The sequence below is a fragment of the Pelodiscus sinensis genome, chromosome 2 (genome assembly GCF_052426305.1).
Source record: "Pelodiscus sinensis isolate ZL-2025 chromosome 2, ASM5242630v1, whole genome shotgun sequence".
Classification (NCBI taxonomy): domain Eukaryota; kingdom Metazoa; phylum Chordata; order Testudines; family Trionychidae; genus Pelodiscus; species Pelodiscus sinensis.
Genome location: NC_143053.1, coordinates 259,822,548 through 259,838,479, shown reverse-complemented (window position 1 = coordinate 259,838,479; position 15,932 = coordinate 259,822,548). Strand labels below are relative to the sequence as shown.

The following is a 15,932-nucleotide window of genomic DNA, read 5'->3' as shown; positions in this document are numbered from 1 at the left end:
TCTTCAGATGACCTGAGTTTTGAGTTTAGGATGTGTAGACTCCAGTCATCTGAAGACAAACTGGAAAATACTTTTTATGCGCTTATGTTGCAGGCCTCTATTTTTGAGGGGTTACTTGCTATGGGGTTATATTGAAGGATGCTATAAACAGGGAAGCCCACAGGAAATAAAACTACGGCAAAGATCAGAGCCTCAGGTACTCACCTTCAAAGTTGCTCAGATAACAATGTTTGTGTCATCAGTGGGGAATAAACTATCTTGTTCTATTTTCCAAAGGTTCTTACACCACACATCACTGTAGTGTCTGAGCAACTTAGAGTCATAGGAGGAGAAGGGACCTCGAGAGCTCAAGTGTTCAGTCCCTTCACTCATGGCAGGACCAAGCACCATGTAAACCAGTTTCTTCAACTTTTTTTATAAAGTACCCCTTTTTTAAAAAAAATTATAAGTACCCACAGTACCTACAGTTTTCAGACGCACAATTTTTTTCTACCATTGCAGCACATTTGTTTTTAAACAACTTAATCATAGCTGGCCGGGTGATGAAATTTTTGGGTGTAAAAAATACAAAAATAATAAAGCACTGTAAAACTGAAAACAAATTCAGTTTTCTCCAAGTTTTAGTTGTGTTGATGTACCCCCCAGACTTCTCTCGAGTACCCCTAAAGATACTCCTACCATTGGTTGAGAAACACTGATGTAGACCATCCCTGACAGGTGTTTGTCTCACCTGCTCTTAAAAATCTCCAATGATGGAGATTCTGTAACCTAATTTATTCCAGTGCTTAACTTCCCTTACAGGAAGTTTTTCCTAATGTCCCGCCTAAACCACCATTACTGCAATTTAAATCCATTGCTTTTTGTCTTCTCATCAGATGTTAAGGAGAATAATTTTTCTCTCTCCTTGTAGCAGTCTTTTTGGTACTTGAAAGCTGTTATAGCATCCCTTCTCAGTCGTCTCTTTTCCAGACAAAAGAAACCCAGTTCTTTCAGTCTTCCTTCATAGGTCATGTTTTCTAAACTGTAATCATTTTCATGGCTCTTCTCTGGACTTCTTCCAGTTTCTCCACATCTTTCTTGAAATGTGGCACCCACAACTGGACACAGTACTCCATTTGAGGCCTAATCAGCGTGGAATAGAGTGGCGAAGTTACAGCATTCCTCTTAACACATCCCAGAATGTTGTTTGCTTTGTTTGTAATCATTGTCACACTGTTGACTCGTATTATGCTTGTGTCCACTGTGACCCTCCCCCCCCCCCCCCCCAGGTTCCTTTCTGCCGTACTCCTTCCTAGACCGTCACTTCCCATTCTGTTTGTGTGAAACTGAGGAGTACTTTGCATTTGTCCTTATTGAATTTCATCCTGTTTACTCCTCACTATTTCTCTAGGTTGTCCAGGTCATTTTGAATTATAATCCTATCATCCACAACACTTGCAACCCTCCCAGTTTGGATTCAGCCACAAACTTTATAAGCATCCTCTGTATATCATTATTGAAAATATTGAACAGAGCTGGACCCAGAACTGATCCTGGCAGAATCCTACCTATTCTGCCTTTCCAGGCTGACTATGAACCATTGATAACTACTCTCTGGGAATGGTTATCCAAATGTTATGCACTCACCATATAGTAGCTCCATCGAGGTCATTGTGAGGGGTTAGGGGTGCGATCACCCCCTCCCTGGCCGGGAGGGGGGTTTGGTGGACCCCTTCGCCTCTTTTTGGTTTGTCTCACGGCCGGGCTCCTAGTCGGAAGCCCGGGTGATCGGGTGTGATCACCCCCCTCCCTGGAAGGAAGGGGGGGTCAGCGGACCCAGTAGTCGTTACCTGTCCCTGCGGGGGGGAGAGGGGGGCTGACCCCTTAGTCCGACCCCAGTTCCAGGGGGTGCGGGACTTGGTTCTGTTACATGCCTACGCCGGCGTTGCTCGGAGCGGGATGCTCCTCTGGTGGAGGGAGGGGGACCCGGTCCCGCCCTCTCTCCGGGTCCCAGCCCGGGGCCCTAAGTGTCGGGACTTGCGGTAGACGGGGGGTCACTCCGCCCGTAACCCATCTACCCACGGGCGCCAGAAGGCTTACGCCCCGGGCTGCTTCCTCCCTTCACCCCACGCCCTCGAACAATCTGTCCGTTCGCCCGGCTTACCGTGCCTCAGTTGGAGGGGTCGGAGGTTGGTCCGTACCAAACCCAGGGTCCAACCGTCTGCCACGTCTTCTCGCCCGGTCGGGCTGCTCCCTCCGTGGGCGTCGCGCACTATCCGGGTCACTGCTGGAGCCCAGGCTAGCGGCCCATCTGCGATGGGGGCTGGCTTGGGATCCCCGAGCGCAGGGTTGTGCCACCGGCCGCACTCGGGTGTGTCCCCGGTCCGTCCTGAGACGCGGTCTACCTTCCGCTCCCCCGGAGGAGAGCTCCCCTCCTTGTGCCGACGGGCCGTTTTAAACTGTCCCGCCGGCCCTGACGTCGGCTGCCAGCCCCGCCCCTCTGCTGACGCGGCCGGCATGTCGGTGGCATCCTGAGCGGCGCTCGCGGCCCCTCCCCCTAACGCCCCAGGGTGGGTGCTGCCTGCCTCGCGTCGGCGCAGCTGCGGAGGCAGATTCCGGCTGCCGCCGCCACTGCCGCGGCTTCGGCTTCGCCGCTGGTGTGCTCTGCCTGCCACCGCGCGAGCCCCCAGGGCGGCTGGACCCTCGGGAGTGCGTGCCAGCGGTGACCCGTCACAGTCATATGTACCTAATTTGTTAATGAGAACATTATGTGAGATTGCATGAGCTACCATACTAAAGTCTAGCTAGATCACATCTACAGCTTCCCCTTATCCACAAGGCTTGTTACCTGACTAAGAAAGCTTTCAGATTGGTTTGACATGATTTGTTCTTGACAAATCCATTCTGATGGTTACTTATCACTGTATTATCTTCTAGATCAGCAGTGGGGACTCTCCAGCCCCCAGTGGGGGTTGCATGCACTTCATCAAGGTTAGCTGCTGTGGGCTGTAAAATCATTTATTTACTGAGTGTCTGTAATCACAGAGCCCTGCAGCTCCCATTTGCTGTGGTGTCATATTCCTGGCCAATGGGAGCTGTGGGGAAGCAGAGCCCTGGCATACAGGTTCCCCGCCCCTGTTCTAGTTGTTCACAACTGGATTCCTTAATTATTTGCTCCATTATCTTTCCTGGTATAGAAGTTGAGCTGACTGGTTTGTAATTCCCTGGGTTGGCCTTGTTTCCCTATGTATAGATGGGCACTGTATTTGTCCCTTTCCAGTCTTCTGGAATATCACCTGTCTTCCATGACTTTTCAAAGATAATAGCGAATGGCTCATATACCTCCTTGGTCAGCTCCTTGAATAATCTAGGATGCATTTTATCAGGCCCTGGTGACTTGAAAACATCTAATGTGTTTAAATAATTTTTAACTTGTTCTTTCACTATTTTAGCTTCTTACCCTACCCCATTTTCCCTGGCATTCACTACGTTAGGTGTCCCTTTGCCACCAACCTTCTTGGTGTACATCAAAACAAAGAAGCCATTAAACATCTCTGTCATTTCCCCATTTTCAAAGAATGATAGAAGACTGGGGTTGGAATAGATCCCAGGAGGTCATCTAGTTCATCTCCCTGCTCAAAACACGACCAGCCCCTACTAAATCATCCTATCTAGGGCTGTGTCAAGCTTTGTCTTAAAAACCTTTAGGGGTGGAGATTCCATTACGTCCCTAGGCAACCCATTCCAGTGCTTTCCCACCCTCCTAGGGAAATAGTTTTTCCTAATATCCAACAGAGACCTTCCCCACTGCAGCTTGAGACCATTGATCCTCTCGTTTAGTCATCTGCCACTATTGAGAACAGCCTCTCTCCATCCTCTTTAGAGCCCCCTATTCCCTTCAGGTAGTTGAAGGCTGCTTTCAGATCCCTCCTCACTCTTCTACCGACTTAATAGGCCCAGTTCCCTTAGCCTCTCCTCATAAGTCATGAGCCCCAGCCCCTAATCATTTTCATTGCCCCCTGCTGGACTCTCTCCAATTTTGTCCACATCCTTTTTGTAGTGAGAAGCCCAAAACCAGATGCCGTACTCCAGATGTGGTCTCAGATGTAGTGAATAGAGGGGAATAATCACTTCCCTCGGTCTGCTGGTAATGCTCCTGCTAATGTAGACCAATATGCCATTAGCCCTCTTGGTGACAGGAGCATGCTGTTGACTCACTTTGTTGTTTTTTCCTCCTCATTCAGTAAGGGGCCTACCCTTTCTTTGGTCTTCCTCTTGCTTCTGATGATTTTTTAGAATGTTTTCTTATTACCCTTTGTCTCTTTCTAGTTTGATCTCGTTTTGTACCTTGGCCTCTCTAATTTTGCCCCTGCATATGTATGTTATTTGTTGTATTCATCCTTCCAGTGCTGAGAGAAGCAGCCTGACCACACATCAGGAACATGTTTGGACTCTCCTCCTCTCCCCCCGGGAGAGAAGTGTGTGCAGTGGAATGTCAGGTTTTGGGAGGGTTTTGTGTTTTTTAAAAATATCCTGTTGCAATTGTCTTGTTAGAGAAAGCAATTTGCTGTGCCTTCAGAGACTTCATTAGAGATAAATTGTATATTAAGTCAGCATAACATCACAAGTCTTCCAGGTAGTTGTGGTGGTGTTGCTTAACTATCACATACCTTATAGAATAGGAAGAGAGAGGTAGTCGTGTTAGTCTGATCTTGCTAAAACAAAAGGAAAAACTATGTAGCACTTTAAAGACTAACAAGATCATATTGATCTGAGGAAGTGGGTCTGGCCCATGAAAGCTCATCACCTAATAAACCATCTTGTTGCTTCATTCCATAAGGTATAAACTATCAGGGTATTACTCTTCCCATAAGTGTACAGAAGATCAGTTTCTGTAATGTCTCACTTGCTGTGTAGGTTTGAGTTGCTACATGACCCATCCTATTTTATGCCTAGTAGGCTGACCCAATCGACCCCCTCCCCCTTTTTTCTTTTTTGCAAGTGAGGGTCACATGGAGTCTTTTTTTTTTTCTATGGAATATCTCTTGAACTTATTCTAGGTGAAAAAACTTAAACAATGAATAGTCCTGCAGCACCTTAGAGACTAACAAAAAATATAGATGGCATCATGAGCTTTCGTGGGCACAGCCCACTTCTTCAGATAGTTGTGCCCACGAAAGTTCATGATACCATCTACATTTTTTGTTAGTCTCTAAGGTAGGGGTCCGTAACCTTTCAGAAGTGGTGTGCTTAGATTTAACTTATTCACTTGTATTTTCAGGTCTGCATGCCGTCAATACTTTTTAAAGTCAATAATAGTCCTACTTACAGCAGCTTCATTAATAAATAAAGATGCACATCTTACTGTTTTAGTAACACAGGATTTTAAAATATCATTAAAATCAGAGTTTTAGATATTTGGAACACTCCAAAAAAATTCTGTTAAAAATCTTTTTCTTTCGTTTTTTGGGATACACAGGCTTAATTCTTGGCTCCATCACAGACTTCGAGTGAGTTCAGGTAAGCCCCCAAAGGTACATCTACACTACAGCTGGCGGTGTAAGTTACAGCTCAAGGAGTGGGGCTGGGCCTTCACCTACTACCCATGCTTAACTGCTTCTAAAATGTTTTGATTGGTGATAAACTGAGGCTCTTCTTAAAACCCAACAGATATAGACACACATTGGTTTGCAGGCCCTCTTGGTGTTGGTGTTAGATATTTACTCAGCTTGTATTATATAGGATCAGATGAACCGTAGTAGGGCCTCTATTTTGAGTCAGTAATAGTTTCCATCTGAGTAGGAGGATGGCCATGATTTACTATTGTGGTCAGCTCTAACCTGCTGTTGAGAGGAAGCTCTGCTAACAAATAACTCAAGACTTTGAAACTAATACAAATAATAATAACAAAAAAATGCCAAAGTCTCAACAGGCCGCATGAAAACTGCAAGCTGTTGGAAATATTTGTATAGTGTGATAAGTTGATTTGAAGTGTGTGCTCAGTAGACGTTGTGGCCATGTTCCTCATCTAGCCACTTACAGACTCTTAACCCTTAACTTTCTCTGAAAGATATATAGATTGAGCTCCTTCAGTCTACCAAAAATAAAAGAATCAGAGATGGTGTGGGTCTTCTACTTCAGTAGCTCCCAGCCTTTTTTTATACTGGGGATTGACAAACCCATTTACAAACTTTTGGTGGGCTGGTAACATTTTATTTGCATATTCATTGTGCAAATAAAATGTTACTGGTCTGTCAAAAGCCCCGGATCCAGAGCCCCTCAGTGTCAGCCCTAACCCCTAGAGTCCCTCACCTCTCGACTACTCCCCTAGTGCTAGCCACTGACCCCAGAGTCCCCTGCACCCAACCCCCCAGTGCCAGACCCCCCCCACCAGCCTCCTGTTTGTAAACCCCACTGCACCCAACTCCTCCAGAGCCCTCCATAGTGCCAGTCCCCTTTATTAGCCCCATCCCCAGAGCTCCCCACTACTAGCCCTGCCCCATTTGTCAGCCTCCCACTACTAGCCCTGACCCCCCAGTGTCACCCCCATCTCTTAGCGCTCTGTAGTACTAGCCCTGTCCCCAGAGCCCCCCAGTATTAGCTTTGTCCCCAGAATCCCCCAGTGCCAGCCCGCCCCCCTCACGTAGCCCTTCACTGCCTTCCAGCTGCCAAGTGAGGGCTGCTGCCCAGCTTGTGGCTGCTCTAAGGTTGCCATACTAGGCTCTGCATGGCTCTCCCGCCAAGCAGGAAAGTGCTCTTCCGTGTCCAGGAAGAGACCCTCCCATCAGGCCATGGTGAGAGTGGTGTTTCCCAGCCTCCAGAGTTGCCACTGGCAGTTGGGAACCACAGCTCTACTCAATGAAGGAAGTGAGCTGCTTAAAAGGAGATGACAGGAAGGGAGAGCTACTGCATGCTTGTTTGTTTCAATCTTGTTTCACAAAGTATGGGATTGGATGGCAAGTGCTATTACCCTAGACAATAAAGAGGAAAGGATGCAGATCTGAAAGATAAAGGCCACATCACAGGCCTTCTGACTAATTTGAGTGAATTCAAGAAAGATGGTTACAGAGGGAGAGGTCTAGGTTGGATATTAGGAAAAACTATTTCCCTAGGAGGGTGGTGAAGCACTGAGAGAGGTTCCCTAGGGAAGTAGTGGAGTCTCCATCCCTAGAGGTGTTTAAGTCTCGGCTTGACAAAGCCCCGGCTGGGTTGATTTAGTTGGGATTGGTCCTGTGTTGGGCAGGGAGTTGGACTTGATGACCTCCTGAGGTCTCTTCCAGCTCTAGGATTCTATGGAAGAATGACTGAAACATGCGTTGTGGTGCTAGAATCATAGACCCAGACTCATAGGGTAAGAGGGAACAAGGGCCGTCTAGTCTAGTCCAGTGTTTCTACAACTGTTGTCTGAGGGAACCCCTGAGTGTCCACAGGCCGCACTGATCCATTCCTCTCCCTCCTGGGGCTAAAGCAGCCTCCTTTCCTGGAAGTGACTGCAAGGTCCCTGCGGCCCCTAAACATGTGGGTGACCAAGGAGGCTCTTCGTGCTCTCCCCGCCCATGGCCCAGCTCCGCAGCTCTCACTGACTGAGAACCACAAGCAATGGGAGCTAGGAGGTGGCACTTGCGGGCATGGGGGGCACGCAGAGCCTAGAGACTGCTTCATGAGTGCCGCCTGAGCGGCCGTGCCAGTATGCCAATACAGAGATGATACAACCTTTTTGGGCCACACCATTGTACTGGGAGCTCTTTTTCAGCTTATGGTCGGTCTACTGTGGCCCTTCTATTTTTTTTCAGTCACTGCTTCCCGGGATCGTTCCCCACTCTGTAAATATGGCCTTTGTTTTTTCCCTAGACGCATCCATTCACATTTGGAGATATTAAAATACAGATTGTTGCCTTGTGTCCAGCTTATCAGATGATCCAGATCACTCTGACAGTGACCTGGCCTCCTCTTTATTTATCACTCCCTGTGTTGGTGTCATGTGCTAGCTTTCAGGGATTTTGTTTTCTTCCAAGTAAATAGCCAATTTTTGCAGCACCCAATTGGAAAAGTACCTGCTGGAAAATAATTCCCTTTTGACAGCTACATTTTGAGGCCCGTCATTGAGTCAGATTTGAATCCGTTTAATAAGAGTTTCATGTTGTTTTTTGTATCCTTCTAGTTTCTTAATCAAAATTTTGTGTAGTATCAAGTCAGATAACTGCAGAAGTCTACATCAGTATTATTATCTTTCTCAATCAAACTTGATATATTTTTTTAATAAGATTACAACTTAGGTTGACAGGATTTCCATAAACCCATGTTGATTTGCATTACAGCATCTCTCCTTTAATTCTTTATTAATTAAGTTCCATATCAGACAGCCCATTAACTTGCCAGAGATCCCTATCTGACTGACAGGTCTTTTAATTACCTGGATCGTCATCTTTGTTCTTTTTAAATATTGCCACATTAGATTTCTTCATATGTTCTCAAACTTTTCCTGTGTTCCCATAATTAAGATCCAATTTAATGTTGCAGCCAGCTCTCTTAACTCTAGGATGCAGGTTTATCTGGGCCTGTTAATTTAAATTTCTCTAACTTTAGAAGCTGCTGCTTAATAACCTCCTCTTGGAAAGTGTTTAATCAGCATATGTCTATATCTGATTTTTCCCAACACAACGGAAATATTTATTAACCTCATGGTTTTTCAGCGTTATTGTTAGTTCTACCATTTCCATTTAGGCATGGACCCAATATACTTATTTTGATTTTTATTTTGTCCGTAATATACTTTTAAACACTCATATAAGAACATAAGAACGGCCGTACTGGGTCAGACCAAAGGTCCATCTAGCCCAGTATCCTGTCTACCGACAGTGGCCAGCACCAGGTGCCCCAGAGAGGGTGGACCGAAGACAATGATCAAGCGATTTGTCTCCTGCCATCCCTCTCCAGCCTCTGACAAACAGAGGCCAAGGACACCATTTTATCCCCTGGCTAAATAGCCTTTTATAGACCTAACCTCCATGAATTTATCCAGCTTCTCTTTAAACTCTATTATAGTCCTAGCCTTCACAGCCTCCTCTGGCAAGGAGTTCCACAGGTTGACTACACGCTGTGTGAAGAAGAACTTTATTTTATTAGTTTTAAACCTGCTACCCATTAATTTCACTTGGTGTCCTCTAGTTCTTCTATTATGGGAACTAATAAATAACTTTTCTTTATCAGCCCTCTCCACACCACTCATGATTTTATAGACCTCTATCATATCCCCCCTCAGTCTCCTTTTTTCTAAACTGAAAAGTCCCAGTCGCTTTAACCTCTCCTCATATGGGACCTGTTCCAAACCCCTAATCATTTTAGTTGCCCTTTTCTGAACCCTTTCCAAGGCCAAAATATCTTTTTTGAGGTGAGGAGACCACATCTGTACACAGTATTCAAGATGTGGGGCGTACCATAGTTTTATACAGGGGCAGTAAGATATTCTGGGTCTTATTTTCTATCCCTTTCCTAATAATTCCTAGCATCCTATTTGCCTTTTTGACCGCCGCTGCACTCTGTGTGAAAGTTTTCAGAGAACTGTCCACAATAACTCCAAGATCTCTTTCCTGATTTGTCGTAGCCAAATTAGCCCCCATCATACTGTACATATAGTTGGGGTTATTTTTCCCGATGTGCATTACTTTACACTTATCCACATTAAATTTCATTTGCCATTTTGTTGCCCAATCACTCAGTTTGGTGAGATCATCTTGGCGTCCCTCACAGTCTGCTTCTGTCTTGACTATCCTAAACAGTTTGGTATCATCTGCAAACTTTACTACCTCACTGCTTACCCCTTTCTCCAGATCATTTATGAATAAGTTGAAAAGGATTGGTCCCAGGACTGACCCTTGGGGTACACCACTAGTTACCCCTCTCCAATCTGAAAATTTACCATTTATTCCTACCCTTTGTTTCCTGTCTTTTAACCAGTTCTCAATCCAAGAAAGGACACCTTCCCTCTTATCCCATGGCCATGTAATTTACACAAGAGCCTTTGGTGAGGGACCTTGTCAAAGGCTTTCTGAAAATCCAAGTATACTATATCTACGGATCCCCCTTGTCCGCATGCTTGTTAACCCCTTCAAAGAACTCTAATAGATTAGTAAGACAGGATTTCCCTTTACAGAAACCATGTTGACTTTTGTCCAACAAATAATGTTCTTCTACATGCTTCACAATTTTATTCTTTACTATTGTTTCGACTAATTTGCCCGGTACTGAAGTTAGACTTACCGGTCTGTAATTGCCAGGATCGGCTCTAGAGCCCTTTTTAAATATTGGTGTCACGTTGGCTACCTTCCAGTCATTAGGTACGGAAGCCGATTTAAAGGATAGGTTACAAACTACAGATAATAGCTCAGCAATTTCCCATTTAAGTTCTTTTAGAACTCTTGGATGAATGCCATCCGGTCTCGGAGATTTGTTAACATTAAGTTTTTCTATTTGTTCCAAAACCTCCTCTAATGACACTTCAATCTGGGACAGTTCCTCAGATTCATCACCCACAAAGGACGGTGCAGATTCAGGAATCTCCCCAACGTCCTCAGCCGTGAAGACTGAAGCAAAGAAATCATTTAGTTTCTCCAATGGCTTTATCGTCCTTGATTGCTCCTTTTATAGCTCGATCATCTATGGGACCCACAGGTTTTTTAGCAGGCTTCCTGCTTCTAATGTACTTAAAAAACATTTTATTTCTTTTTGAGTTTTTGGCTAGCTGTTCCTCAATCTTTTTTTGCTTTTCTTATTACTTGTTACATGATCCTTAACATGATCCTCAACATGATCCTTACACTCATGATCCTTAACTCTGTACACTCATGATCCTTAACTCTGCTGCAAGGTATTGTACTTTTATAACTGTTTTCTGACTACAATTTTGCTCCTGTTACCCATTGCTAACTTCAGTTTTGTGATGTGATTTATCTCATAAATTGCTACTTAAAAGGTTAGTGTCAGAAAACCAGTGCTTCACATCAGCTTTCAAATAAAGGATTAAAGTGTTTGTTTACAGCTCTAACTTTTCCAGAGATAGTGGTAGCTAACTTCAAGTCTCTGCTAAAGTAGAAATAAATAAGGTGGTGACTGAAATTACATGAATTTAAGGTCTTCTATCTGCTTGGACTAATACCAGGGTAAGCTTTTAATAACTTGACCAAATTCTCTTAAATGTGGTAAGCCTTTAAGCATGGGACCTATATCATATTTTGTTCCTCAGGGTTTTTTTGTCTACTGCCCATTGTTACAGTAGGCAAGAAACTGGGAGCTAAAGGAAAACAAAAATCTGAAGTTGAAAGTCTTGAAGCTTCCTTAAAAGTAGCTATTAAAACTTTGTACTCTTCAAGCATCACAATTGCTCTTTGAACAGCCAAGTACTGGAAAAGGAGTACTCTTCTATAAAAGTGCATATTTTAGGTAAAATATGCAAACTGTCTTTTGCCTGATTAAACATAATTGGGCAAATAGCGATTGCTTGAAAACGTGGGATTATACTGAAGCATGTGTGACATTGCATTCCACTGGATGGAGTCAAAATTTCTGTTGGTCAGAAGCCATGTTCTGCTGACAGTTAACAGACTTTCTGTAACTGAAGTACTAGGAGGTCTGTGTTTTGGTGGAGGAAGATCAGGATTATTCTGTTGCTATAAAACTATAGTGAGGAGCATAGTGGCAACTCTTAAGTAGTATGAAGCCACAGAATTATTACAATATTGATTTATGAATTATAGTTTTGGTCAGTCATCATTGTTCTTGTCTGTCATGTTGCATAATGACCTTATATTACTTAGGTATCTGACCTTTATAATTTTATAATATGTTGAGTGAATGTAGTATTTGAACTCCACCTTTGTTACGCATGTACTAATTTTTCCTTCATTTTTTCTTCCTCATTTTTGTCTTTTATACTTTTTTAAGATAAGAAGTTACTGGATTTTTTTAAAGGGATAACTAAATCGTTAAAGGAGCAATAATTTTTTTGCCCAGATTATTTCTGCTTTTAAAAGTGGAGCAAATCTATTTGAAGCTAATCTGGATTCAATGCCTAGCAGTAAATGATTAAAAAGTTGATGTAAATTGAGTCGATTGTCGTATGGGATTTGAAATGTCCCCATTTAGATACTTCTGGCGTATATATTTCTGGCCATTTCTGAAGATGTTCCTTGGATGGACAGGGCATGTGAATGGGACTCTCGATACTTCTGTGGTACAGAACAATTTAAAAATTAGTCTGGAAAAAACAGCATTTGACTGTTGAACAGTAAGGCTCAATTCCCCCCTCACCTCTCATTAGTGCATTGCTCCTTAACCCTAGAGTGGTAAGTGACTAGTTGAGTAGTGATTTGACTGATCGCTTCCTCCTCCCCAACACCTTGCTGCCTCTGATTCCCAGTTTGCACCCTCTCCCCTGCTGTACCTCTGCCTTTTAAATGTATTAAGAGCTGCCGAGCCGCAGCAGGATTAGCTCTCGGGGGCTGGGTGCTAACCCCACTGTGGCTGTGAAGTCTCCTCCCTTGTCAATTAGTGGATGGAAATTCCATTGACTACTCCATTAGCTGATTAAATGAAATTTATCATCCCTATTTAATCCCTCTCAAAATCCAGGAATTCACCGCACACAGGTCTTTGCTGTGCGTACCCAAAGAGCTGTAACCCAGGTGGGTTGATTAATGGAGGTGGTTTGCTTACTCTCGGAGACCAACACTGACCACTGATGAACATAAAGGGAAAGGATTGTAAAATCAATTATCTTACTGAGTCATTACATTGGGAGTATTGAGATTTTTAGCACTTAATTTATTTGGGCTTTACCTTCCAACATTAATGCCGAGAAGGAGAAAGTTTACTGGCACTAGCCCAGTCTGCTGAGAACAGAAACGTGCTGCAGAGCATCTGTGTGGAAGGGATGAAAAGCAACACTGAGATTTAAGGTACACACCAGAGATTATGTAAAACATAATCTTCCCAGGAGAGGCTGGGTGGAGTCCTACTCAAGAACTAGATTGCCTTGTGTCAGATGGTTTTCTGCTGCTGAGGATACTGAATTACTCTCTGCTCTGAAGGAGACATAAGAGCAAAATGTAAGATTAGGTTAATTCTTAGTTGCTAGCCATCTATTAGTTTTTCTTTGTTTTGTTTGCAAACACTATGTGAAATGTAATGTACATCATACAGTAAAAACACTTCACTCGGGAGAATCGTGCTGGTTTTATGTATGTTTTCTGAGCATCTGGGAATTACCACACTGTGGAGGCAGGTACATACAGTTGCCAGCATCCATCTCCTAGTAGCATTAGATCTCTCACTAAAAAGATGATCTTTTTCATTCTGCAGGTTACAGTGGTGCTAAAGCATGGCTGACTTCGATAACAATCTCAGTCTTGCGGATGCTCTGACGGAACCACCACCTGAAATCGAGGCAGAAGTGAAACGAGACTTCATTGCCACCCTGGAATCAGAGAAATTTGATGATATGGTTGGAGAAACAGTGGGTAAAACAGACTATGTCCCCCTGCTGGATGATGATGATGAGACAAAGGCTGGGAGCCAGGATCCAAAAAGCAAATCCCACACAGACGGTGGTCAGGTAGAAAGTAAGTGTCTATAAACACCAGCCCAAATGGTTGCATTGTGAATAAATATTATCAGGACTCGACAAATAGTGTAATCTATTCGCCTGTGGTGAGTAGATTACACCCCGGAAGAGCCGACGCGGAGTGATTTGCTCATGCGCAGAACCATCTGTGCCTGCGCAAAGTGCAGAACCACGCGGTTGGCGAGCAGAGCTCGCCGCCGCTCAGTGAGCCCTGAATATTATAGTAAGCAAACAGTGGGCTTTCCCTGGTATTAGGCGTCTTAAAACTTTTTGTACACGATTTCAAACTAAGCAATGTCTAATTACGTTTCAGGACTAGGGAAAAAAAGGTCTGCATTCTAATCCCGACAGTGCCTCTGTCTTGGTGTTTGATCTTGGAAAAAATGACTTACCCTCTGCCTTAGTTTCCCAATCTGCATAATGGGGATACTTAACATTGCCAACTATCAGTGAGATTTAATGTTTTCATAGTGCTTTGGCCTCCTCAAATGGAAGGTGCTACACAAGTACTAAATATTACTACATACACTAAGTATTTTCACTCCAAATCCTATAATTGTACAAAGGCAGGGAAATATTATCCTCATTTTCTGTGTGCAGATACGAAGTCGCAGAGTTTAAATCACTTAAGTGCTGCCCAGAATGACAATGGTTAAATGAGGAGTAGAATCAGACAACATGGACAGGCTTTTGTGCTCACCTGTAGGAAATACTTCCTTTCTAGCATTCAGATTGTGTGCTTTGGAGACCTTTTGGGGGGGGGAGAATTTAATCTTTTGCTGCATGAACATAACTCGCTGTGTTTACAAACATGCTTGGCATCATTCATTACTGACTTAGAAAACTTACTTAATCTGGTGATTATTGGGGAGAAATATCAACTTCTTGTTTCAGATGAGAGGATGAATAGACTTCTCTATGGGTGAATCAGAGGAAGGGACTTGGATTCAGGAGTATTGAATTCTGCTTCTTACTTGGCCTCTGGCTTAACACATGATTTATGGATAGTTCCTTAGCTTTCCTATGCTTGTTTCCTTATGTGAAGCACTTTGCTTTCCTCTCATGATATGTAGTGGGTAAACAAAAGCAAAGTACTCTGCATCTAACGAGGTAACCTGCTCATCACTGTGGATGAAGGGGGATTTACACTAATCTTGGTACTTATGCAGGTGGGCAAACAGGGTATATATAAAAGTCCTAAAATGGTCATCAGTCAAAATGAGAGATGATCCTAAAGTTCCTGACTGGTGTGGCTCTGGATTGTATGCAGGAATTTGAGCTGCATCATATATTTTATTTGACATTATCTGAAAGTGTTAGGCAATTCATAATACTGAACCAAAAATACTCCTGCTCTGAAAATCTTAGTCTAATATTAGAGATGATGTGATGAGTGGGGATAAACAGAGAGGGTGGGGAGCAGGATGAGGAAGGATGAAGGCTGTGGCAAAACATCATGTGATTACTCAGATTAGGCATGTTCTCCTCTTGGTTTAACTAACATTTTAATAGTAGGCACTGATTTGTTTATTGCGAGGGGATGGGAAAAACTTTAAAACTAAATCCTTGAAGCTAAATGGAAAAAAAAAAAAAAGGTTTTTCTGCTGGGATCTCTCAAAGTTGGAGCATGGCTACAACATCCTTTGCCAGAAAGATTCCCCTTTAATGTTAAAATAAAACATTGCAACATACTGCTTTAAAGTGCGAGACTTTCTATGAGGATGTGACCTATTAGGTGTCCATCCCTTGAAGGTTGAGCATGAGAGCTCATAGTGCTCTCTGTACAACTTCAGCAAATGGCAGTCATCTTACTCTTTGTCAATTAGAACCCATATAAGCTTTCCCATAGGAAAACTTGTGAGCTTATGAGAAGTGAATTGAGCTCAGGTCTCTCTGAACTGTTGTCTGCTGACATGGGCTGCTGGTCAGACTCCCCTTTGTATGTTAAAACAACAAGAAGTCCTGTGGCACCTTATAGACTAACACAGGGATTCTCAAACTTTGTGATACTGTGACCCCCCTCTAAGTTGCTCGCGACTCCCCGGGGGGTCGGGACCCACAGTTTGAGAAACACCAGACTAACAGATTTATTGGAGCATAAGCTTTCGTGGGCAAAGACCCACTTCGTCAGATGCATTTAGTGGAAATTCCAGAGGCAGGTATATTTGTATGTTGATTTTTCTACTATGAACTTTTGGCTTTCTAAAATGAGATGGCATTTTAAATTTTGTGTCAGGGTGTGCAATCAGTCATTTCAGAGACTGAATTGAATTTCTTACCTAAAACTAGCAAGCCTTTGAATATTATGTATGTATGTATTAATGCCTAGTGTTAG

General features: G+C 43.5%; 1 protein-coding gene across 12 annotated transcripts in view; it reads left to right on the top strand.

Annotated features, from left to right (window-relative positions):
• MAP4 (microtubule associated protein 4) overlaps positions 1 to 15,932 on the top strand; it is a 250,361-nt gene that overhangs the window by 70,003 nt on the left and 164,426 nt on the right. For 10 of the 12 annotated variants that reach the window (XM_075923035.2, XM_075923033.2, XM_075923037.2 and 7 more), the window contains one exon: positions 13,336 to 13,595. In XM_075923035.2, coding sequence (XP_075779150.2) covers positions 13,355 to 13,595 — 241 coding nt within the window. In that variant the 5' untranslated portion in view covers positions 13,336 to 13,354. Of the gene's footprint in view, positions 1 to 5,458; positions 5,500 to 13,335; positions 13,596 to 15,932 lie in introns of all 12 variants that reach the window. The other 2 variants (XM_075923028.2, XM_075923029.2) reach the window with 1 other exon arrangement.